The sequence below is a fragment of the Lampetra planeri genome, chromosome 19 (assembly GCF_965212315.1).
Source record: "Lampetra planeri chromosome 19, kcLamPlan1.2.h2, whole genome shotgun sequence".
In the NCBI taxonomy this organism is placed as follows: domain Eukaryota; kingdom Metazoa; phylum Chordata; class Hyperoartia; order Petromyzontiformes; family Petromyzontidae; genus Lampetra; species Lampetra planeri.
This window is the reverse complement of record NC_136125.1, coordinates 12,601,683-12,629,310: the sequence shown is the minus strand read 5'-3', so window position 1 is coordinate 12,629,310 and position 27,628 is coordinate 12,601,683. Positions and strand designations below refer to the sequence as shown.

General features: G+C 41.7%; 1 protein-coding gene across 1 annotated transcript; it reads left to right on the top strand.

The window, feature by feature from the left end:
* Positions 1-231: 231 nt before the first annotated feature.
* Positions 232-27,628, top strand: LOC144724150 (melatonin receptor type 1A-A-like). The gene is made up of 3 exons (XM_078603065.1): positions 232-481; positions 13,319-13,782; positions 22,332-27,628. The coding sequence occupies exons 1-3, from the start codon at positions 241-243 to the stop codon at positions 22,806-22,808; spliced, it is 1,182 nt and encodes a 393-aa protein (XP_078459191.1). The 5' UTR covers positions 232-240; the 3' UTR covers positions 22,809-27,628.

Genomic DNA, 27,628 nt, shown 5'->3' with positions numbered 1-27,628 from the left:
GCCTGGGCACGAGACGCGCACCTCTCAGCTCCGCCGGCAACTCTCGGGACGCGTCTCGCTGCCGGCGCCGCCGCCCTCGGCTCGCATTCCTCCTCCGCTCCACCGCACCCGGCCACCTCCGCCGGCAGCAAAGGGGCAACCAGCAGCAGCAGCAACAACAGCGGGAGCGTGCGGTAGACACTTAACCTCGCTGCTGCTGCTACTGCCGCCGCTGCCTCCCGCCTACTTCTCGACTGGGCAATGAGCGCACAGACCCGCGTGCTGGACGCCGCCGTCGGGGCAGCGCACACGATGCTGCCCCCAGCAGCGAGTGGCCACGGCGGCGGTGGAGTCGGCGAGGTGGAGGAGGAGGGGGTGGAGCGGCCGCCGTGGCTGGGACCTCTCTTGGCGTCTGTGCTCATCTCCACCATCGTGGTGGACATCTGTGGGAGCCTGTTGGTGATCGTGTCAGTGTTGCGCAATAGGAAGCTGCGGAACGTAGGTGGGTGGGTGAGTGAGTGGGTGAGTGAGTGTGTGGGTGGGTGAGTGGTTGGGTGAGTGGTTGTGTGGTTGGGTGAATGTGTGAGTGTGTGGGTGAGTGAGTGGGTGGGTGAGTGTCTGAGTGAGCGCATCCTGCATCATTGCTCCATCACCGATGTTGTCATGTGCGCCCTCACTCTTACCACCACAGCGGCATTTGTTTAAACAAGTTTGGCTCTGCTGATGAGACCCAGAAAAAGAGAAACAGGTCAAGAGTTCACTTCCTTAGACAAATGCTGATGGATAATTTAAATCCTGTGAAATCAATAGGGCGATGGACTTATAACATGTTGTCTTTGTGTGTAGACAAACCGAAGTTCTGCTTATATACCGTACAATTGTACTAGAGTTGCTTTGTAAGGCACATAAACAAATCTAAAGTGTGTAGAATTTGATACGGAGACAGAGCGGACTTTTGCTTGTAGAATGGCTTTGCTCAGAACTTATAAGGACCATTGCTCAGAATGTAAAGTTGCTCATGCACGATTCACATTGCGAGTTAGAAACATCATCACAACCAGTGGTGATGGATTAAAGCCTCCTGCTACCAAGCCGCGTCGAGTGAGCTGGCGCCACTCGAGCCGAGTGAGCTGTTGCCTTGTCAGCCGCCGCCACTTCGAGGTGGAGTGACACATCGACAGTGCTCCTCCACGCGGTGGGCTGTGTGGAGTTGGGTTGCCTGTGCGTGCCCGCTCTGTGCTGCAGCGTCACAGTGTTGATGTCGCGGCAACGGCATCGTGATGGAGTGGAGTTCAGCGGTGGCGCGCGGTGGTTAGTTAGCACGCGACTACAGAGTTAGACTCCTGAGCTCGATTCCCGGTCGTGGCTAGCATGGGTCGCGAGCGACACCGGAGCGTGTTCCAGTGCCCGCCACACATCCACCACCCTTGCAACAACGAGCGTGGGGATGTATGCTCAAGGTGCGATGTCTAATCTTTAAATGATTATGAAATTCGCGTCGACTACCGATGAGCCGAGTGACCATTATTTGAACGTAAACATTACAACTATGTTTTACCATTGTCGCATAACTCTTTTGAGAAGAGCGGAGTGGAACTCCTACCCATCAACTACTTACAATGTGGGTGACATACGTTTTTATTTTAGGAACACACTGTGCATAACGAGATAGCACATTTAAAATCGCGCATTTTTTAAGTGCACTTGAAACTGTCGAGATATTATTTAGAAGTCATAACGTGTTGAAAAGAGGTAATTTTAATGGCAGATTTAAAATATTTAATTACTAAGAGAACAAAATTGTAGCATTGAAAGTATTGTATAATTTCTATCAATTGGTGTTTGATTTGGCTGTGTGTGAATAGCCACTATTTGAAGTGGTTGAAAGCAATTAAGGATGCACGAAACCTCCCAAACAAATATTTGTCTAATAAAGTTTACGTGTTTAAAATATCTTAAACATTTTCAACATCTTTAATTTAAGCCCTCGTAAATCTTTAAAACATTTTAGCGTGTGGTAGCACTCACATTGCTTAATATTTGCCTGTGATTTTCAGTAACAATATGGAATTACTCTGCATTTATTACAGAAACAAACGCTTTCTAAATCGTAATTTTGTCAACTTTCTAACTTTGTCTGATGAGAAAATATGGCTCATAAGTAATTTAATTTAAAAGGTAATGTCCATAAAACGTTAAGAGTGTGTTTTCATTATATTACAAGGCAGCCACAGAAAAAAAAAACATTAATGTGCAATTTACAAATTGTGGGAAAAACCACTGGCGATTAAAAAAACTAACACTAACTGAGTTCCCACCAAATGAGCCAAAAACAGCAGGAATTATTATTTGGTTCTTTCGGTTAAGTCACGTCTAAAGATAAAATAATGAATTAAAATAATAGCGACGTTTCGATTGCAACACAAGCAATCATCATCAGGCATAAGAGAAATAGCAACAAAAATCTAACTAGAAAACTATAGACAGACATACAAGCAGACAGACATCACAAGGACACACAGAGAGAGGACACATATCGGCACAGAGAGAGGGGTCGAAGGGACCATCACAGAAACGACCCCTCTCTCTGTGCCGATATGTGTCCACTCTCTGTGTCCTTGTGATGTCTGTCTGCTTGTATGTCTGTCTATAGTTTTCTAGTTAGATTTTTGTTGCTATTTCTCTTATGCCTGATGATGATTGCTTGTGTTGCAATCGAAACGTCGCTATTATTTTAATTCATTATTGTATCTTTAGACGTGACTTAACCGAAAGAACCAAAGAATAATGAGCCAAAAACAACCGTGTTAGTTTTGGCGTTGCAGAGAAAGTTTGATTTCCTTTAGAGGGCACTGTGCACACATGAGATGTGTGGAAAGGAAGTCGGATTACTGCAGCCTGGTCATCTGTTGTACCATTCAGAGATAACAGATGATACAAAACAAATGTGGCGGTTCCAAATGTCAATGCCACGACTACATGATTTTAAAAAAAATTAACCCGTAAAAACAAAGTTTTTCACTATAAATCCTTTATATGCGTGGTATCGGTTTTATTTTATTATTCATTTCTGTTTTTCTTGAGTAAGAGTTTCATTTTTATCACATTGGTATTTTAAATTAAATATAAGGAAAGTCGTATATAAGGACATTGGTCTTTGAAACGGGCGGCTAGAGTCCTCTCGTCCTCTGGCTTGAGATGGCTGCCACCTATGGGTCAGATGATTGCCTGCCACCATTAAGCAATTGGTAATTAAATATTTAAAAAAAATTCCCTAAAAAGTGGAAAATTTTGGAAAAAAAATTTCACGAAAATAAATTGTCACGCACAACGAGTCTGTGTGCAAAATGTCAGCTCGATTGGATCACGGGAAGTAGGTTAAAAAACGACCGAAAGATGTGCACGGTCGTAAGCGCGCAAGCAAGCAAGTGAACTTAATATAAAGGATTTAAAAACAATTATTTGGCTGCGGTGCACAAGCACAATCAACTATTTTACGGCAGTGTCGTTGACGAGTGTGTTGAGTTTTTCATCATTTTTATTTGGCTGTTCCAAAGATTTGGTAGAGGGGCTGTGGCTCAGTGGTTAGTGCACTGCGCTATGAATCTGGAGACATGAGTTTAATTCCCATCCATCAACAGCAGTGGTGATTATAATTGAACCAGTTCTGAGTGCCCACCTCTAATCCAAAACAACCCCTACGTTCCTATGACTCACTTATCCAGCAGTGGATTGCCAAAGAGATGTATACAATTATTCATAATTGATTCTTTTAAATCGTTACTTCGCAGACTGCATTCGTTGGAATGTTCACGCGCTGATGGATTGACTGATATAATTTGCTTCAGCCAATTTGAAAAACACACCTGAAATGAAGCTCAAACCTGTGTGGGAATAACAACTGCATGTATGCAGGGAAAACAGGTTATAAGAACAATAAGCACTTAGTACATATACCGTGTATATAACATTTCGGGTAATTATTTATACCGATTTTACATTTATGGCAGCAGCAGTGCAACCTCAATGTCATTTAAAAGAAGAATACACAAATTAAGCCTTATCTTGAAATATATATATTACACCAGGTAAGTCTCAAAACAATGAGGTGTAAAAAGGCGATACGTATAGAAATATACTGAATGAAGAGACAACACGAGCATTGCTCCTTGTGAGCTAAGAGGACAGAAACAATTTTGGATCCGAGGTTCCGCGAGCCTTGCGGCTCCGCGACGACTTTTTTTGTATCCGTAAACAACAAAGTTGAACAATGCACTCCCCCTCTCGTTGATGCAATCAGGAGAATGTTTCTAATTAAAGAGGTATAAAAACAAATAAGATATTTTAAAATCCGTGATGTTGTAAGAGATTGTCCTTTCACCATTTCACCAACACTGGAGCGCGCTCGTGTTTAACAGTGGGGGTGAGTCGTGTGGGGAATGTCAGCCTCCTTCAGTCTGCCCCCAAAGACAAAGATCCCCCGTATAGCCTGAAAGGACTGTTGGGACAAGTGCTGTTAGCGAGAACCTATGGAGGCCATACGACACACGTGGGGGTGGGTGGCCAGCACCACGCCCGGCCACCTTTGTCTCCTCAGTGGCGATGTTTACACACCGCACCAGGTACTCATTTGAGGCCGAGTCGACCCAGGGGAGGCCCACGGTTGCATCAGATAATCGTCACCGGTTTTGGCCGCGAGCGGCGTTGCCTTTAACAAATGCTTGCACAGCGCCCAGTGAGTGATAGCTACAACATTTGCTCTGCGGGACTTAAAACTTGAGTGAATGAGTGGCAGCTGCTCTCATGCAAAGCACCTTGAGCTGTTTACACATTCTCACCCTCGAAGTTGATGGCATCAAGAACAAGGAAATCCTTTGGATGGATGAGGTGCACACCCTCATTAGGTCTACGAACTGAGACGACGCACACTCACGCGCGGGTCCGTCTCGATGCATTTTTGCGTGGGTTTGAGAGGCTCCAAAGCGCCGGCGAAGTCTCATGAAGGTGGCAAGGAGCCAGAGCCTGGGTAAGAACGAGCCCTCCCTGCAACACCACCCTCTGGCAAATCATACATTTAAGTAGCACCTGTAAACAGGCCAGTAGCACTGGGTACGGGTTTGCAGTACTATAATGTGTACTATGTGTACGCACCAATTTAAGTACAATATACCTAGTATCACTTATGTAAAGCATGTACCATTATCTAATTTTCAATAATGACTAAGTGCAGCTCATAAAAAACACACAAAACATTACATAAGCAACAACGGACATTTTACTGGTTACACTTCTCCCGTTACGCAGTTACGAATTCATATTTTATGCTTATAATTTTAACTTAAATACTGTATCATTATTATTTGTATGACATTTTCATTATTTGCTTGATAGCCAATGCTTTCTAATAGAAGACGATTAGTATGTTCATTAAAACCTGTTCGTATAACACGTAGGGCTTTCACGACCAATGGTCAGACACAAGAAGAATAAGACAGTTACACAACCTTTTGTGACATCTGAAAGTTCGGGTAAAATTACTTTAACAGAGTTCAGCAAGCGAGCAAAATTAAAACAGAAAAATAGCATTGAAGCAAAACTAAGTGATGTAACACAATTACTCGTGAAGAAAATGACGCGGAGGCGTAAACAGCACTGCGCCGTGGCACCGCCCGGCCACGTGCAGCGAGTGCCTTCGACGGACCATTGACAAAGAGGCTCTGGGCGAATACGCGAGTTCGGCAGACCCCACGGTGGCTGTGATTGTCACTGGCTAATGTTATTATCAGGTGGCCCGAGCACTGCTGAGAGAAACAATGCAGAGATTGTACAATTGAGGACAGCGAGGCAATTGCGCAGGTGGTTGCACTTGAGTAAGAGGATGTGATTGAGCAGGTGTTGAGGATCAATGATGGGAAACATCCCGTTGGCTGAGATCAAGTCTCTGGCACGCGCCGTGACGGAGACCGCCGTGTCCGTCTCGTGCGCATCGGCTGCATTGGCTTCCGATTGCCGAACGAATACAACATTGTACGGTCGCACTCATTACACTTGCCACAACTGAACCGCAAACACAGTCCTCCTGCGGAGGGAGCTGGTAGGAACGTTTGGTTGCTGGGTCAATGGCCAGGGTCAACGGCGGCGTGGTGTATTCCGCAAATATGCTCGACTGTGAGGGCGGGCACAAGCCGACGTGAGTAGGTTAAACGTTGAGTTTTATAAGGGCACCACGGGGTGAGAGAGCACGTATTAGAGGGGAGAGAGGATGTGTCTGATTATTACCAGAGGCTTAAGTGAAATTAAGAGGGGTTTAAAGTAAATTTCCCCGGGGGGAGGGTGGGGGCCAAGGCCAAAAAGGCAGAGAATTTTACCAAGTTCATCGTTATATTGCAACAATACCTAAGCCGGTGGGTGGGATTGTGTCAGGTGGATAAGGCCGACGAAGGCCTGCTTCACATGCTGACGTGAGAACAAGCCCTGCAGGCATGCCCAAGGATCTGATCGTATTCGTCAGGGAAAGGGTACTGGCAGAACAGGTTTTGCATCTTGTAGAAAAGTTATGTCCCAAAGGTCCTAAAATGCCAAAGGACTCGAGAAAGTATCCATATATGTCAGCATTCATGTAGTCACCCATATAATTGCCAAATCATATACTATTTAGGAAAATATTCTGCGAAAATAATTGGATAACCACCCTAATTTCAGACCTTAAAAAAAAGTCCGCGGCAAATTACATAATTTGAAAATGTAATTGGTGACTAGTGTATGTCAGTACCACTGCCCCGTGAACTCTGGCCAGAAAACCGTCGACACTTTGTGGCCTCAAATTTCACTGAGCATGGCACGAGCACTGCAGCAACGTCACTGTCGTTTTCGTGGCAAGTGGCAGCGATTGTTGTTGTTGTTGCATTTGCGGAGCTCCAGCTGTGTTGGCAATTAAACAAATGTATGATGATTAAGCTCGGCACAACAAAACAAAGATCATCTGCGTGATTAACATTGTTCAAAAGCAACTGCAGCATAACTTCAGTTTTGAAATCAAATAACAGATTAAAATATTCAATAAACATTCCAAATCATTAGCCATTGACTATAAACATGATTAAGTTTAGGAATATGTTTCAGCACAAACATAACTCATCATTCATGTTTTTAGTCGTATAAAAGCTCTTAATTATACATTTAATGACTTGGAGCTGAAATGTAATTTTCATTAAAAAATATTATAATTTCCAAAGCCTACTGTTTTTGGGAAGGGCTGACATTCTACCTTTAAGTTCCTCAAGGAATAATACACTTTTTGAATCAATTAGTTTACTCAGTTGCATTCTCCTATGATATATTTAGCAGAGTTTCTCCGCTGGAATGTTTTCTTAGTGTCTGTAACACCAAATGTCATGTCCGAGTGAACAAGCTACAATTATGCTCTAAATCAATATCATTCTTTGATTCATCCGCGTTTGATGTTGGCTGGTGAGACATTTGCTGAATCGTGTTTTATGAGTGCATTTCCCCTCCAAGTGCGGTATTGGTGCACAATGCGGAAGTGGTATCGCAATGCATTAGTGTTACAGCAATGCGTTAACATTGCAGATCATCTTCTTTCATTGACCAATTTTAAACATCAGTGCCACACAATGAGCAATGATTGAAAAGTGTAGATCTCTCTAGCTGCGTGTACCTCCCAATCACACCACAAAGCTCGACTTAACGAAGCAAAACATGGGAATAGTGCACTGCAATAATGCAAAAAAAATGTCCTTTAAATAATAAGGCTTTCCTTTTAAAATGTTGGCAATGGCACTTTGAAATCACCGAGATATCATTGCTAAACAATTTCTACTGCAACACAACATGAACAAATGGACAACCAAAAATGTATGTCATTTTTAGTCATTGGCAACTGAGTTCATAATGTTTGAACAAACAGATTAGAGCAAAAAGCATGCATATGCGTGTTGCCTGGCCAATACATGATTATGTTCATTGTTCACTCATGCATTGCTAAATTCAATCAATCTCAACAATGCATAACCGGTATTACCCAGGCATTACGATGCTAAAGCAAGCATTCCATACCTGATGATAGTACCATACTGAATACGCAAACTTGTGAATACAGAATGAATGGAAAAGAATGTAAAATATTTCCTTGTCATGAATCGGTAGAAACCCATCTATGCAGACCGATGCCTGCAAATGTATGTCCCCTGCAATCATGAATGACATCGCCAAGTAAAATGCTGGTTATTATTGAAGCAGAAGGCAATTGTTACGTCACCAAGAGGCCATTTATGTTTATGTGCAAGCAATGAGCCCTCCCCCAGCTCTGGCAGGTCTCTTCACTGGCGCAGGCTCGGCCAAACACAGCCACTGAGCAAAAGGTGACTGAGGAAATACATTGAGCATCATAAGGCCGCTCATTAATTGCATGGTGATTTTGAAATGTAGACCAATGCACCTTTCGTGTGACAGACGCACAGCACGGTGTCTCTTCCACGTGTGGTTCTCGGCAAAATAAAACGAAAATCTCCAAAAATTACGAAAGAAAGCACATGAGTGTTTCTTATGACATGGCACCGGAATAATAATGAGGCTCTGACCTGCGTGTGCAGTTCAAGTGAGTACTGATTCAGCTTCCGGCATCGCCTGTTCCTTGGCCTCATCTCCTTCCACTGCCTCGCTCACTTCCACAAACTTCACTGGACAAGCAAGTGTCTGGCCAAGCGACAAAGAGTGCTTTGGGGCAATCAGCAGCAGTAGTAGCAGCTAATATATACTCCAAATTTACTGCAAAGCATGATATACAAGTGGATAAAGTATGAATCACACTGGACAGTAAAACATATTTCCCCATACTGAATATGCAATTAGGTTTTGTCGTCTAAACGTTGACTAATATATTGCCTTATTATAATGGTACTATAAACCACCCACTCACTATTATTTGAATACCCGCTATGTACAGAGGCAGATTATGTAATAGATACAAAGAAGAATTACAATGTTTACAGGCGTGAATGATTGTACGCTGCAGGTATCTTATGTTGATGTGTTACATTCACAGGAATGAACAGTATTGTAGACATTCACGGCAACGAACAGTATTGTAGACATTCACGGCAATGAACAGTGTTGTAGACATTACAAACCTAGAGGACGTCTGCTAAGTGGGACAGGCAAGTGGGGATCTTTAATAAGCCATGCCGATGAATTTTTAAAAATAACAATGTACATTGCAGCAGCTGGAGTAGTCTTCTAAGCCAAGGAGATCACTTGAGATTCATGGGCATTGAGCAATGATATTTTAAAATTCTAAATAATGCCAAAGGATTAGTTTCAAACACTAAGTGAATGGTAATGTTTCCACTTGTATTTACATTTTCTGTTACATAGCCTACAATTGACCTGTTCCCAGATGCATGCATTTTTTACATTAATTCAATACAAGATGTCTGTGAACATTTTCCATAAATCTACACAAGGCTTCAAACACAGATAATGGATGTTTCAAATCCCTTAAATGTTTATTCTGACCCTTGTATAGTATACTCATTATTAGTGACGAATTTAAATATGTATACATTAGGACTTGTTGCGTAGAGTTAGTATAAATTCTGCCACCTTCAGACCTTGATTTTTGATATGAAACAAGTACATTTCCTTTCGGATTTTAAATGTTTCTCTATTTTGGCCATGTCTATTTGCTAGATTACTTTTTTTTAATTTTTGTAATATTTATCTCCGATAGGAGCTCTCTCGTCACTCACTTCAATGGCACAAACATTATCCTCACATCGTCATCTCTCTTCCTTCGACCGAGCTTGGTGCTCAAATGACCCATGAATCATCCGCAGCCATGCTCTATCGACGACTGGATGAAGGACTCTCCAAGCCGTCACCCTCCCTCGTGGTCACCGTATACAACAATTCAACTCGCTCCTGCAGAGCAGCTGATATTGCTCCGTTTACTTTGTGGGTATCCTCTCAGGCGTGTTACCTGTAATGGGAGAAACAAAAACGATACTGTTAAAAACTAAAACTATATTGTAATGTAGTTTTGAAAAAGGGGTTTGAGACGGTGAGACTCCCCTGGGTAAACAAGCGTGATCATGCTTCTTTTATGAAGACGACAACTTATGATAATGTAAATGTAATTACAAATGAGTATGCATACATTTTAGATGTTTAAGGGTCTGTCTGGAACTTAATATATTCAAATTGGCCATTCTTAATATGCCCAGTGCAGTTTCCAACGATTATTCACAACGTGTTGCGTTTTTATGTTTCCCCTTTTAAGGAAGTGTTTTTGTTAAGCATAGGATGGTGTTGAAAATATAATTTAAGGGGAAAATAAGATGTTGGTGGCTCCTCGAATGAGGTTAATCATCATCTTTACAAACGAATATTGGGGATGCAGTTACTGTTGCACTGGACAATAGGGACTGTTCATGCGATTCCAATCCAATACATTTACACAAAAGGATTTGACACTCTGCTGCCTTCACTCTTTTCTTAATCTTACAAACCGATGGATACCTGTGGTGATATATAAATTATGAATAAAACACGGTAATTTGTGAGTAAAATTCACAGTCGAGGTATGGTGGAAACAATACATATTAGGTTACGAAAAAAGATGGGACAGTGCCCCACCTAAAATTTGCTTTTTAATAATAAACAAATAAATGTAGTCATCTTTAAATGGATTTTTTTTAAATAGCCATTTAAAATGAGAAAAAGCTTGAATCAAGCAGCTATCAAAAGTAATTTGACTGTTTTTGGCATTTCGAATCTATTCGTATAGATTTCGGATTGAATTAGTTAAAAACATTATCTAAACATGGGACACTCGTTTTACATAGGGGAATGCTGATGCCCCCTTTCCCCCGCCCAACCCCCACCCTGCATGACATACGGCATCTTGAAAAGGAAATAAGTCCATAATCTAACACGTTTCTACAGCTATTTCCAACATTCCATACAATTTCATGATTTCAGTGACTACCATGACCCACTTGAAATGTCAAGAGGCTTAGTGAGGTCTGACAAGGCAGTGGCGTAGTTATTGATGCGTGTGCCACAAAAATCCAGATGCCCACAATTCAATTCAATGCCACGATCAGCCCGAGTGGCTTTGGTCCCTGGACATGAGTTGAGCCCCCTCGCGGATATCTCCGCATTGAAGGCGCACCCAGTGGCGAAGTGTGTGACTAACACGATGGAGACATGGGCGGCTGCTCATAGCTCGACGTAAAATCTCAATTCTGCCATGCCTGCCTGCTTGCTTCCTGTCAAAGCTTGCCGAAACACCCTTAAAGGCTAAATAGGGGATTTTTTTGGAAGAAAAAAAATAACCCAGTGCTTAAGATGATTAAGTCGGAGAATTACTCGCTATTAATGGCACAATTATTTAATGGTAGCAAAAACATGATATATACGTCCATGATCAACAGAAACCTGTACAGAATGTTCTGCCTTGAAGGACTAAAACCCCATTTTAGGTGGTGTCTACCTACCCCGTAAGCACCGCACATAAACAAAATCAGAATATTTATTTTAGACTGGAGGAATCCCATGAGCTATAAAGCTCTTTTTCACAGATGTCCAGTAGGAGCGGGTAACAATGTTACAACAGCAAAGAGTAAAAAAACACGATAGTCGTGCAAAATACAAGAAAGACAAACAAATAAGCTAAAAACAAACAAATAAAACTCAACCATCCCCATCCTACCAGGCCAAGCCCACTGAGGTGTTCACTTTCTTTTAGAAGTGACCTGACCACAATTGATAGCTCAACAAAGTGGCTTCTCATCTGGAAATGTATAGCAGCAAAAGGACCAGCTGCTAGCCACGGTGCATTCCAATACAATTGTTTCATCCACTTTTGAAATCATCATTCCCATGTTGGAAATGCGACTGGAAAAGTAAATTTTGGCCTTGTGAAAATTACAACGATTGCCATCAAAAGCAGCGTGGAATAAATAAAACTGCAGATGCGTCATTCATAGGAATTGTACACATCTAATTTGCATCACATCACCCTGATACACAGTAGAATTAGATATGCACATATATACATGAGAGCTTTATTTTTTGTGAATAACAGAATAATTTGGTGATTCAACAAAGATGTTTTATCTCCTTGTGACCAAAGTAGGTAGCTCTCAGATATGCACTCGGTTCCCAAAGCAATTATGTAATAAAGAGGTCATTGTGAGTAAGGGCAGATTCTAATGTGTGTTCATAAATGTGTTTTCAATGGCATGTACCAGTGATGTATCATTCCATAAAACGACCATACAAAAAGTGTGCTTTCTTCTCAATATAGGCCAATTATGCTTGAGAGCTGAATCTCAAAATTGTCTACACAACAACCAAGTAAGCACGTGATTGTTTTTCATGATAAATAAATGACAAATATAACACACCCGTTCTGCTGGCACAAATCGGGAGGTTAAGAGTTCAAATCCTGCGTTGTGGTTGACTTAGTCCATCATCTCTCCAAGGGTTGATAAAGTGAGTCGCACTTTGTGGTGAAGTCGACAGCGGCTGGTCTGCGGGTAACTCGCCATATGAATGGGGAATTTCCACCACTGGCTTAGGTCTGTGTACAGGAGATGAGCACCATCCCAATATTATTTTTTAACAGGAAATTACTGATATACTTTATTACTGTTATAGTACGTATAATAATGTGTAAAATGCCATTCCACGGATACCTTTGTAGTAAGAATATGGTCTGCTGCATTTGATGCATACGTATATACACGGCGAGTCTTAAACTTCACTGTGGATAACGCATGGAGTGAATAAGATCAGGCACAACATAGCAAGTCACTTTATCACAATTATACCAAGGTATCAAATGTGTTTGTATATTTTATATAAGAATATGACATGGCCGTGGTATGAAAGGTATCACAGTGGACGTGAAATCCAGGTCGCCCGTTTGATCTCCAGGCATAGCAGTTGAAACAACGGTAAAAGTTTCGATTTAAAGCTTTCGTGACTGCATGGATTCATATTCTTGGTTCTTTCGGTAAAGTCACGTAGAAGGGAAATAATAAAATACGTGACTTTACCGAAAGAACCAAGAATAACGGTAAAAGTGTCTTAGATTCCCTGCCTGCATCCACCTGGCAGTATTAATGGGTGCACCGCAGTCGATCGGCCGGTGGCATGGGGTACAATAAAGTCTGGCCAGCGTGGAAGAGTAGGCAAAAACACCTCCACATTAGCAGTTGTGTGATCAAGCAACTGCGGGTCTGTACCTTTACCAAAGTCCACGACTGGTGACTTCTCTTTACCAACTTAACGGAAGGCCGTGTCGCGTGTGCAGGCAATGTGTTCGTCGTGAGCCTGGCAGTCGCCGACCTGCTCGTGGCCGTATACCCGTACCCCTTGGTGGTGCAAGCCATCATCCACGACGGTTGGACCATGGGAGACCTCCACTGCCAGATGAGCGGCTTCTTCATGGGCCTCAGCGTCATCGGCTCGGTCTTCAACATCATGGCCATCGCGCTCAATCGGTACTGCTACATCTGCCACAGCCTCCACTACGACCGCCTGTACGGCACGCGCAGGACGCTCGCCTACGTGTCTGGGGTGTGGCTTCTCACGCTCGCGGCCATCCTGCCCAACCTCTTCGTGGGCTCGCTGCAGTACGACGCGCGCGTCTACTCGTGCACGTTCTCGCAGTCGGTGAGCACCGCCTACACCGTCTCCGTGGTGTTCTTCCACTTCCTGCTGCCCATCGGCGTGGTGGTCTTCTGCTACCTGCGCATCTGGGTGCTCGTCATCCAGGTCAGGCTGCCTTGCCGCCGCCACCCCCCCATCACTTCTCCTTCATGATGAATTTGTTTACCGAGCAAAGCCTCGGTGAGTTCCAAGAATGTTTTTCCCCATGGTCCTGTTAAGTTTTATTTTTTTCGCCCAGCAGAAGGCGATTGCCGTGTGTTTCCCAATCAAGTAATTTGCAAGTGTTGTTTTTCTACAAATTTGGACCATGGCACCGACGCGACTATTTTTTACACGCTTTCTATTAACTCACTCTGTCTGTTGTCGTTGTATCCTCAAATCTCAATTTTAACCCACTTCCCAAAGTGGTATCCACTGCAAACTTGGAATACTTATGTCATACTGATGACAATACTATATTCTATCATACAAAATAAAAAACATTTCAACATAATTTTTTATATGTTATGTTTCGGCTTGGGTCTAATTGTCCATGCTCAACTGAAGTTGGCTGTAATTGGCCACAGCCCCTTACGTTGTGGCAAGCTTCGGGGCCACTTCCTGGAGTCATGGAGTTCTTCCATTGCTAGTACGGTACATTTCGTGTTTTTACAAAAGTTTTTTTTTATATTACTTATTTTTTATAAAGTCACGGCCTCTCTAGTGGCCGCTGTGATGCAGATGGCATGTCTTTTATGGTTAACACACACAGGCAGCAATACCCATCCATAATACAGGCAATACCCATCCATAATACAATGTAGTAGTGGTGAAAACACGGTAATGGTTTCACTGCACTGTGCATCACAAAACGATGCTCGTGTTTGCTCTCCTTTACTGAAATGAAAGCTCCTCTTCCACAGAGGGTTGTTGACTCTGAGGCACCAAAATAAACTGGGATATACATACTCTTTGGTTCTTTCGGTAAAGTCACGTAAGTAGAAATAAACTGGGATAAATTCTGGGAAGAATAGAGTATATTTTCTCACAACGCATGACCTCCGGTTGTTAGGTTGTTGGTGGTTACCATGGCAATGCTTATACAAATTAGACCAATTTAGAATATTTATCAATATTTAAATCTAAAATACGAAGTACCCAAAGTCTACTGAGGATATAAGATTGCATTTGCAAATGATGGGCTACACCACTTTGGAACCAGTTGGTGCAAAAGTAAATCCCTAAAATTATTGTCGCATGTCACTGCTGGCAAAAAGGGCCTCCATTCAGGAGAAGCTCCTCTGGAGGGTATTTGGCCTACTCTTCCATGGTGGCCAGATTGTTTTGGCCAACATGGCCACGACATGTGACCTGCCATTTAACTAACTGCACCCATTCACAAACTGCTCGGTGGAAAGATACGAGGAGACCAAACCGGCGACCTCCAGATTATTCTCCCAGAGCATACAAGACATGGTTTCCATGGAAACAGGTTTATGTCTACCATTTGAGCTATGGTGCAGAAAGGCACACCACACATTTCAAACGTGTACACACGGATCTTTCAAAATACATTCAGCATTTACCCACCCGGATTGCACCAACAAGTTGTCTGGCTAATGGAGTTGTTGACCACGCTTCAGTAAACCAAATTGCCAGTTCGTAAAAGAAAAATCCGTTCTCAACTGCCACCCTACTCTACCTTTTGATCAATATTTCCCACAACACTCGATCCTGACTGTGACACCTTAAATAACTATACAGAAACAAGAATCAATTGAATTGTCCCAATCGATTCAAACCGGTGAAAACCACCGCGTTGGATAATATAAAAAAACACCGAGCATTTCACAGACAGCGCCCGAACACACATTCGATCTCTATGCGCGAGTTTCACTCTCGTTCCTGTTTCCTGGCTGAAACCCCCAATGTGGCGCACCACGACACCTCGGTGTCATGGCTCAGCACACTGGGCGTGCAACACACAGAGCGGCGGCTCAGTCCCTGGCGGGGCAGTTGAAACTGTTGAGCAGGGGCGGTTTCTTCATTAGGGCGATTGGGCGACGCACCACCAATGTCATTCAACCACAGTCACGCTAGCCGTCACTGTGCCTCTGGATATAGTCCAATCAGCGTCATGTCACGTTCTGTGGAGTACCGCCTCTTTTTGGGCGATTTCCCTCCGGCTAAGAATCGCCCCGAGTGGCCCCATAGACTTACATTCAAAGATGTTTCTTTTCGAACGGCGGGCGCTGCAATGCATTCTCTATGGCTTCCGGGAGGGCTCGCACTAACGTGCTTACGTCATCATACGTGCTAACGTCATCATACGTAAGCACGTTTCATCCAACAATATTATTTGTCGCCACCTAGTGGAATCTTTAATGAAAGAAACTGAGTGGATTGTATTAATAGTGAGTATAGAAACAAACAAGATGTATTGTAAGAGTCACTTTATTTTTCATTAATATTAAAGAAGTGAAGTTGCCTTTACATGCTTAAGCTGTTAATTTATCCATTGCATGGGTGGACCTTATCCTTATCAATCATCCAGACATTTGCCCCCCCTGAGAGAATTTGCAGGAGCCGCCACTGCTGTTGAGCCGCTTTCTTCACTTGACCCACCTTTGTCCCCCCAACGCAAGGAATGGGAACGCCACAGCTGGTGAAGTGTATACGTCCTCCCACCTCGCCCAGGCTGCCCAGCGCGCGAGGGTGGATCATGTACCCACTAGAGGAGCTCTCTAGAGCCCCCGTCGAGTGAACAACGGTGGGATTTGGAATGCAAGATTTAAAAAAAAAACAACGTGGGTTCGGATTAGAATGTTGTAAGCTGTTTAGAGTTTTCATCACTGCGCTATGAAACCAGGGATCCAAGTTGGATTCTCGGCCAAGGCTACCGTCAGTGATGAGTGATATTTAAGCCATTCTCGGGCTTCTCCTTGCCCAGGATGATCAAGTGTGGTGAGCTCACGTTGCCTTCTCCAGCAGTGGATTGACAAAGAGCTGAACACGGTCATCATTATTTATTTAACATGGTTTTTGAGGCTTCATCACTTATGTGCAAACCTCTACTTTTAACTAAAAATTTACGTTTTTATCAAAAAGCTATCACAATTTAATTATATATTATTTCACAAAAGCGATGTAAACAACAACAACAAAGTTGTGCGCAAGCTGACAGCCATTTTGCACAAAAGGTCATTCCTTGAGTGGTTTGAGAATTGAATACGCTGTTATCCAGCAGTGGAAGTATCTATATATTATCATATTGTTAATTACATGCTGTTTACTAAAATACCTCTCAGGGACACAAAGTATCTGCATGAATCTGCATTAAGTTCCATTTTGCATTGAGTTTTCAATGACATTGGGTTTTCAATGACAAACCAGTTTACATTTTAATCGTGCCAAAACAGTGGAAATTCACGATTTAAAACCCTCACCATGTTTTTTGAAGTAATCCTCTTTATCCTCTTGTAACCTGTCATTTGTTTCAATTTATATTTCAATCGACTTTAAATGTCCTACATGACAGGGAAAGTGCTCCCAGAATGTCACCACATGCTTTTTAAACCACAAAACCCTAAACGCAGGGATGAAATTATATGAAAAGTGCCCCTTAGCATCCTGCTGTGTAGTAAATACAGTGAAATAACAACTTGCCTAAATTATTTGAAATTTAACTTCCTAATTTGATTATTTATGAAGGAAATAATTCCCGAATCCACGATACGGCTTTCCAGGAGTGTACTCCCCAAAACTGTGAGGCAAATTAATTGTTGAAGATGTGAATTTAAATGTGGCATTTCAAAAAAGGATTTTAATTAATGTACCATTTCAAGATGCCACATTCACATATACAGTGAGGGAAAAAAGTATCTGATCCCCTGCTGATATTGTACATTTGCCTACTGACAAAGAAATGATCAGTCTATAATTTTAATGGTAGGTTTGTTTGAACAGTGAGAGAATAACAACAACAAAATCCAGAAAAGCGCATGTCAAAACCCCTCATTTTAATGAGGGAAATAAGTATTTGACCCCCTCTCAATCAGAAAAATTTCTGGCTCCCAGGTGTCTTTTATACAAGTAACGAGCTGAGATTAGGAGCACACTCTTAATGGGAGTGCTCCTAATCTCAGCTTGTTACCTGTATAAAAGACACCTGTTCACAGAAGAAATCAATCAATCATGACTTGGAGAAGATCTGCAAAGAGGAGTGGGACAAAATTTTTCCTGAGATGTGTGCAAACCTGGTGGCCAACTACAAGAAACGTCTGACCTCTGTGATTGCCAACAAGGGTTGTGCCACCAAGTACTAAGTCATGTTTTGCGTGTGATTAATGACGGGTGAGCTTACACCGGCTACATGCACTATAAAATATGCGCTATTGCTTACTCTAAACCTATTTTTTCTTGATTAAAGTAAAATCTATCAGTGATACAGGACAGGAGGACCCTGTGCGTGCTCTCGCTGTTCTAGGAAAAGTGAATTAAACTCAGAATATGTACTACTCATGAATGCTCGGTGCATCTTATGCAACACATGGGAGCTGAAGATAATTGTTGAACCTCATCCTCTGTCAGCTTTGAAAAGGTTGAAGGCTTGCCGGAACGTCGAGACAAAGGTGCACTGAGCTGGAACGCTAACCAACAATAACCCCAGTGGCCTTCCAAACCTAAACACAATTGTCCTACAAATATCAGCAGATGCAGCTTATTCGTGTTTAGTTATGCATATATTAGGACCGTGGGAAGCTGTGTTGTCAACTGTCGCCTATTACAGTAATTTCTAATGACCAGTTATGGATTCGTACTGCCAAGGCTCCGTTATGAGGACATTTCTTGGCAGGTGCTCTAATGACAATATTTTTACTGCAGTTATTTAAAAAATATGTTTGATTACTTCTGCACAGCTTCTAGTAAGCCCCGAAAAAGAACAGCGTGTGTTTTGCAGCACCTGGAATAACGAGATGCCACCTGGCTTAAGATGACAGATCACAGTTGGAAATGAACACACAATATACATTATGTGCCAATATTGGTGACATTCACATCTTCCTGCACTGAAGAAAAAAAATGTATTCTCCGAATAAGAAATTAGCTTTGACAACTCATTTTTGACAACTCATTTCATTAGAACTGCTTTTTGTGTTTAGTTTGTTGTCCTTCACCCGCACCACCAAATTTGCACAGTTTGACTACGTACGGAGCAAAACAAGATCAACATACATACAACATTAACACGTAAGGTACTAATATTTTTAAACCACACTAATGATGACACAGTGAAAGTACATTTTATTTCAATGCTTCGGGTACCAGGATTTAAGAGATCAATGCTTGTCGCTGCAAATCTTAGTGATTAAATTTAACTCATTTAAGCTCTTGCCAAATATAGTTTCGCGACAAATAATGTTCATGTAACCACAAATATCTGGGAATTAGTGGTAACTGAAGGACATTTTTGTGGCGTTTTGGAACTCTGTGTACTATGATTTCGTGATACGACAATTTACCCTGTAAGATAATATCCACAATAATCATTTCGTCCGTTTTTCAAATGATCGTTGTGTGGTTATTGTTTCTCTTTTTTTGTCAAACGTGGTGTGTCCTGACAAACTATATATACGTGAAATAACATACTCAGTAATACTACGCTGTAAAGAGCTATTATCCAATCAAGTAAGCTTTGCTAAATGTTCAATAGAGCAATTGACATGGTAATTATATGAAGTAACTATATTCATGTTCATTGAATGATTATTTATTTATTGTGTAACTGACAACCGCGTGTAGTATTAGCGTTTTAGGTCGTGAAGTTGAACGCTTATAAGACTGGTGACAGAGTTATGTTAATTGAACTGCAGCAGTTACAATATTTAGATGATTCTTTATTCCTACTAGAATTGCAGCAAAGCACAAAAACAATGCAATAAAAACGTGAAAGAGTTGTACATTTATGGGATATTGTGACAATCGTCATATCATCAAAGGTGATAGTGCAGCAACTCGACTAGACTCTGACTCGAGTCAAAGTGCCGTGGGGCGACTGTCTCCCTTGAGAAAGCCGCCAAGTATTCTTACTAACAGAATGAGGGCTCCCGATCCAAACAGACTTCGTTTCAAGCTTAAAATTCACTCCAGAAAAAAACACCTCATTCAATCCGTCTCTAAAGCAGTTATAGACAATTATATTGCGTCTCACATCGTATAAATACTCTGCACCTTTGATCACCGTGATCGTATTAACATCACAATCAACGTATACGTTAAATACCTGGAGATGCGGAGTGGGAAAAGTGTTTTTGACCGTTAGGGATTTAGGAGTAAAACAATTATTCGTTTATGAAAACATCCCATTTATTTACAACTATGGAACTTTTAGAAAACGTGTAATGCATTGGGGTTTTGAATATCATAAATAAACTAATAAACAAATAATTCAAATCAAAATTAATACATAGTGTTTTATAAAATACTCGAAGCACTGTGCCACATGTTACATTGTAATGTATGAGTTATGCAATGTTGTACAAGTATTTATTTTATTAAAATCACTGAAATTGTCACTTGAAAGTCCATGCTATACCTAATCATTATAAAGTTATGAAAGCACTTTTGAATTATCGCAGTTTGTTATGGATATTTCAAACAAACGTAAGCCTGACAGCAGGCAGAGGTCTATTGGACATTATTTCATTGCATTGTCAGATAAACATTCTCACTTAGCAAACAATATATTTCACTTTCCATCTGCAGTGTGTTTCACTGTTGTGCAATTATACATTCCCATCCAACCGGGTGATTAACCACCCATCCCAACATCAGAAGACTTTCAATTTAAATGCTGGGAGGACACCAACTCAGATCATCATTCCTCTGGGACGCAACAAAACGACTCCTTTGTGGGACGTCAGCAAGAGGAATAATTTATAAGCACCGAGATCCTGGTTTCAAATTAGGTTTGGCCACAAGTGATTGAACTCTCATCTCAAGTGTAGTGAGTTAATGGTTTTACACACTGGTGGCCAATGATTGCACACACACACATTCCATTCCATTTGGTATGCCACTTCAATCGGAATATTCCTGCTCTGAGAATTAAACAATATATTATTCATAGACATGTGATAGACACTCATGTCAGGGCATATAAAAGGAGGATGTATTCCCTACAGGTGGATAGAGACCTCTTGTAGCGTCTTCACAATGAGCTCTTAGTCATCATCCACGACTGTTCTCCGACACACACAGATGCATTTCTCACTGTATGGGTTCCAAAAAACTATTATGTCTCATAACAAAGCACCCTTGTAATGGCTTGCCATGTTGTGGTGCTGTAGAAATTGTCGAAGTTATTCTGCTTATTGTTATTATTTGCAACTACACACGTGGTCTCAAGTTGACTTAATTATCGGCTTACGCCAAAATAATATTGAGGCTGTCTCGGCACCGGAAACCTCCAAATTGTCCTCACAAAGTTAAGTCATTGACGGTCACTATTTCAAATGGTCTGCACTGCGAGTTATTTAAATGTTACCAATTAATCAGAGCAATGCAGATGTCTGGGTATGATTTAAAGTCAAGTGGGCAATTAGTCATTGGTGGTGCCATGTGGAGTTGGGCAAGCCCACGAAGGCCTGTGACTGGTGGAGGGCCATCACCACATTGGGCTCTCTGCCTCCCCTCTCCAAACGTTGAGGGGTGCAGTTGGGGCCTCCAGTCAAATGGAGTATAAAGTTGTTTACCACAACATTCGATTTACTTCCCCCTCATGGTTTAACCAACACAGTGCCAACTCTGTGTTAAAATAGCTTGTTGTTTTATATACTTTCAGAAACAGGACAAAATACATTCAAGTGGGTGACATGATAATTTGGAGTGCTCTCAATGCTTTAGAATCTGGAATTTTGAAAAAAGATTAATAAAAGATGAAAGCAGCCACTACAATAATTAATATAATGGTCTGTACACTGTCTTATCATGTTTAAAGTTTACAATTTGACTGGCACACACACATGCCCCCTTGTATTCACCTTCATAAATATAAACTGGCTTTGCACGAATGTAAACATGGCTGCATGTATTACCTCTCTCTGTTTACTTTTATACAAACCTGTTTCATACTAACCCACAGGCACCTTCTACAAGACACCAGACACCGACCCCACACTGTTTAAAAAACTCTCCAATTAGTAGAGTGGCAGCTTTCAGATGCACTTTTGCGGCCGTCTGGAACGCTCTTCCTTCTGATATTATGAAGCCACTGGGAGCTATGCACTATTGAATAATCTAGATTGAAAAAACTCATTACTTTATGAACTGCTTTTTGTGTTTAGTTTGTTGTCATTATCCCACACCTCCGGTTAGCACGGTTGGCTACATAGGGTGTGAAAGAAGTTCAACATACATACATACATGACATGATGTCGAGAGTACAAAAAAGCGTACAGATGCACCCATGCCATGGTAGTTGAGGTATCATACTTTCAGTTGTAGGCTCACACATTCCCTAAAATATTGGAGACTGTACCCACAAACATTGAGTCCAGCATTCCTTTGTGGGATTTGAGGAATGCAAGTCATAACAATGGCCTGCTGACAGCTTTGCCTGGCTCGTTTTCACGACGGCACTGACATTGACGCGATGACCGTCTGCGTGGGTGCAGGTCCGCAGACGCGCGAGGAATGACGCGCGCCTCGGACTCACCGTGGCCGACTACCGCAACTTCCTCACCATGTTCGTGGTGTTCGTTCTCTTCGCCGTGTGCTGGGGCCCACTCAACATCATCGGGCTGGTGGTGACGCTGTCGTCCTTCAAGTCCGCACCGATGCAGGTCCCCGGGTGGCTGTTTGTGGCCAGCTACTTTCTGGCTTACTTCAACAGTTGCCTCAACGCCGTCGTGTACGGACTGCTCAACCACAACTTCAGGCGCGAGTACAAGCGGATCTTGCTTGTGGTGTGCACGCCATGGCAGTGTTTCTTCTTGAAGGACGCGTCCAATGAATCCAACGAAGACCTGAAGAGCAAATCTGCCGCGGCGGGGAATAAAACGCAAGTCCACCGCAATTCGGCAGAAAACAAAAAGGAGATCCACTCGGATTCGTCGAGGAACAAGGGGCAGGTTGAAACGGATTCATTTTGACCTGCCGCCAAGGTTCACTTTCGTGCAGTGATGTACTGAACTACAGACCCGTCACCCGCCGATGCCGATGCGTGTTGTCAAGGAGAGCGATTTAAACAGGCGACATGATGTGCGTTTTATAATCATCGGCGACTGCCGACTACATGTGACCATGCCTTCATGGGTAAATATCAATCCATATTCACATATTCTAACCAAGCCCCAATACACATTCGTCTGGAACCATAGGTATCAAGAGTTAAATATAACCAAAGCTTTGATGGCATTTTAAATTAGATAACATACATCATCACTAAGGTGTTCAATGTAATGAAGGGAATGTGTCTATGGACACTCTGGCAAAGTGTCAAAATACTCTCCTCAAATGTGTAACCCTCGTTTAAAACTGTCATTGTGGATTGTTTATTATGCTGTGTGACTGCATCACTTCGTATTGGACACAATGGTTTTATTGTTAATCACATATTTGACCAAACGTACAGATATCGCATTTTATATAAATACATCTTTATACGCCCTTTGTAAATGTTATGAAATGTTCATACGTCAAGCTTGTATTGAACATGTAAATCTCTCGAAAAAGTCCTAATGAAGAATCATGTAATTACAATGATATGTCAAAAAACACAAAGTAAGGTGATTGGAGAATAATATATACACTGTAGTTTGAAACATATAAATACATTCATTATATATCAAATATATAAATATTTCACACAGCTTTTAAAACCTGCAGCACAATCGCATTGCCCGCAATGTAGAACGTTAATATTTCTATTTTATACTTTGATGTTATTATCTTTTGCTACAAATTGGCTCAAGGGACGTTTATCTACATTGACGCTATGGGAATAATAACTATGAACACGACAGTAATGTTGCTGTATAAAATGTAATTATTTATTGCTATTACCGATTATGCACAATTGATTTACTGAAGCACAAAGGCCAGTGCCAAGTTTTAGAAATGTGAATTTAGAAATATGCATTTATCTCTCATGTAATTATTCAAGATGCTATTTTTAATATATCACCATCAATATTACATCAGAAAATACGTGGAGGCTAACAAAAAAATTTTTCCGGTAGCATACGGGGCTAGAGTGCATAGCTGACACAATCAGAGGCTGCAGGTTAAAATCCCATTTGTAGATCAGCTCAGCCCTTCAACACTCTGGGTTCATAACAGTTAAAGGAAGTCGGCAATGATAGCTTCATGGTTTCACGCATGCCTGACATGGGAATGTGAAATGAACACCACTGGCTCAGGGCTGTAAACGCTTCTCTGTGCACTTGATTCCACTGGAGACCATTTAAGGTGGCCTTTAAAATTAACTCAATGGTCACTCACTTTGTTTGCCATTGTTACTCTCATCATGACCTCGTCACATACCCTGCAACATTCTATTGCTCTTAAAGGAGCGTGAGCCTCAATGTTTTCTATCGCTATATTAATTTACATAATCGACATGCGTTTTAATACATTTCCAGACGTACAAAGTTAACTCCATCTAAGATTGAGTCATTAAAAAAAAAGTACTCTATATTTCTCAACATCATCTAAACGAAAGAAAGTGGCCTTTTAGATCATTTAAAATACTCCTAGATGCAAATATATTATATAAAATAGCTATGTGTAATTAACATCATACATGTATAATGAAAGAATGCAGCGTGACTTTTCACTTAAAGGCCTGTAAGAACACGAGACAATCATAGCATTCTATATTCGAATAACGTTATCTTGGCACACATTTTGATATATATTTTTACGTGAGTGGAAGATTTTCGGCAAACAAAAACGGCCAACATCCATGACATTGACTGCCTCGCAACCCACGCGAGCACTTTGCTTGTCGCCAGCGCTGGGACAGGCAGTAGTGCACCTGATCCACAATGTGGGCACAATCGATACGAGAACAAAGAACACACGTGTCATTTAGAATGTGCCGGTGTCTCAGCTGCGTCACAACTGGCTGCACAAGAGCTGGCGTGTCGACCTGACCACGTGTGACACATTTCCGACACTGCTTTGCTCATTAAAAACAACCATGAACCTTGCGGGAGAGAAGGCTCCGTTAGGATGCAGAAAAGCACACTGCAGCCAGCCAGAGCCACAAATGTATACAAACAATTCAGTCATAATATTAAAAACTAAAGAATGCATTCAATATTGAAATAATCTCCATATATATAAAAGGTAAAGTTGTGAATGTGTGTCTGTTCAAAATGTTTAGCGTACTTCCCGACATGCAACAAACTGGAAATTTGCCATGTGGGTACTTTCCAAACTGTACACCATGCAACAATTTAAAAATACACTTTTTTTGGTGGGGGGAGGGGGAAGCCATTAATGCATTTATTTTTTGCAAGGCAAGTGAGCTGTGACGTCAAATATGCCACGTGACCCGCGCACGTGGAAGCGTAACGCAGTGTAGTGTAGTGGTTAGCGCGCTGCGCTACGAGCCCGGCGACCCGAGTTCGATTCCCGCTCACGGCCACCACCGGTGACGATTATTTTAACCGGTCCTGGGCCTCCCCTAGGTCGACTCAGCCTCAAACAATTAACTGGTGTGGGGTGTGAACATCGACACTGGGGAGACAAAGACGGCCGGGCGTGGTGCTGGCCACCCACCCACCCCCTCGTAAATTATATTTGGGACCCATTTTCAGTATCAAGATATTGAATAATAAAAAAGGATGACATAAATACAGGAGGTGTTAAGATGTTCAAACTACAATTAGACACCTATTATAAGGCATCAAATCTGCATTAACCACACATACCACTGCCTTTTGGGAGCCTTTGGTCTATAGCACTCGTGGGACATAACAGAGGCTCTCTAGTGTAGGGCAATTAGTGTGAAGGATGATGCTTACATTATCAAAGCAAATATGTTTGCATGTGTTACCACACGTGTGTGGTTAATTCAGGCCTGCTGCCTTGTAATGTGTGTGTGTGTATTTGGTGTTTAAACATCTTAACGCCTCCTGTATTTATGGCAATATTTTAGAGGATTTAAAAATATATAATTCATGTCTTTTTTACACTTTAACCTGGTGGATCATGGCCTTTAAGGGTACCATGGAAAATGCCTCTCTTTGAAATTCTAAAAATATCACCTTTCAATATTTATAATATAAATAAAGGCTAAGCAATTTTACCTTTAATAGTAATGTGTACAATAATAAAGCATTGTTTGAGAACTTAGCAAGACAACACAGTGGCCCAAAATACTGCATTGTATTCATGGAAAGTTAGATAAAAACTTTATTCAAGATAACAATCAAAATCAAGTTTATTATTTTCGAGATGAAAATTAGGCTTCTCTGAGAGAAAAAAACACTGAATTTGAAATCATTTAAATAATTCAAACAAGTCATTTTATGCATTGTCAATTAAAATGTCTACATTGCAAATTGCTTGCCATGTAAAAATGACATTCTGAGTCAATATAATCTCGTGCGTATAAAATATAGAATAAAGCACTTTCTCAAGTAAAAACATTACTTTATTGATTGGAAATGAATGCATTCTATTTAATATAAAATGACCACTGCTTTTTATAGTGCACACAAACTACTGAGTATTCCCTGCAGACTCAATCATAAATACAGAATTTCTCACCCATTGTAAGTTGTTAAGCAAGCTTCAAAGAGTTCACCGATTACACGCGATAAGCACTGCTCTATTACAGGTGCTCCAGTGAGCACAATGTCTCTCTTAATAACACTGAGATCCAACACAACTGGACACACCACTGCTGCTCTTGCAACACTCACTTGCATTTGGATAAGCACATTTCGCCATGAAGTGTCAAATGAAATTGCAACATTCTCCCGTCTTCGTCATTTTGCCTCTACGCATGCGAGGCAATGGGACATTAAGGGTAGACCTTGCCTTCAAATGAAAACGCTGCAGCAGGAGACTGCGTATTGTTGGCTGTACCTCTCTCACAACCAAACAGGAGGTGATCGCTCACATTTCCAGCACAACCGGAGTGGTTCCGGATATGTTAATGAACTTGCGTTGATGGTGGGACACGTGGTGGAGGTGGGACACGTGGTGGAGGTGAGCCGAGGCAAGTTCTGCAGGGACTGGCGGAAGGTGCCCCGGCAGGAGATGAGGCTCGCAGTGAGTGTTGGTCTGGCGACGTGGCGCGGATTCTCACGCTTGAGTGAAAACTGCGATATGTGTAAGAAAATTGCTGACTAGTGGTTCATGTGTGTTTAATGTTCATTGTGATGTGGTGATTTGCGTTGACAAGAATAATTCGGAAGAATCATGAAAACCATTGCTTTTTTTGTTTTCGTAATCGTCAACATTTTTCTTCCATAGTACAAGCTCATGAGTAGGCCTCCCAATCACGAGATGGTGAAATAAAATCCCAGCCAGGGCAAACTCATCCTTTCATACTGCATAGGTCAATACTTTGAGCACCCACTAGCACAGCTTCACCTCTCCGTTGTAAGTCAACAGTGGGTGTCCTGTAACGAGCCTCGAGATAAACTGATACCGGTCATAGGAATGTAGAATTCCTTTCACGAGCGTAACATACAAATTATCCATCCAAGGTATCTTTGAGACGTGATACATAGGTTATTTTTACACTTGCTTCAACTATTGTAGTTTTTTGTATTGTAATGTTATCTCCATGTTAAGCAAACTCAATGGTGCGTTTTACGCAATTAGCACGCGAGAAAATACATGGTCGTTAGCATGCAGTCGTGCGTGTGGAAACACCGTTCTGTGTGCTTCACTAGGCCATCATGAATTCACTTGCACATGGCATCAACATGAAATAAAGTTTGCATCGGCA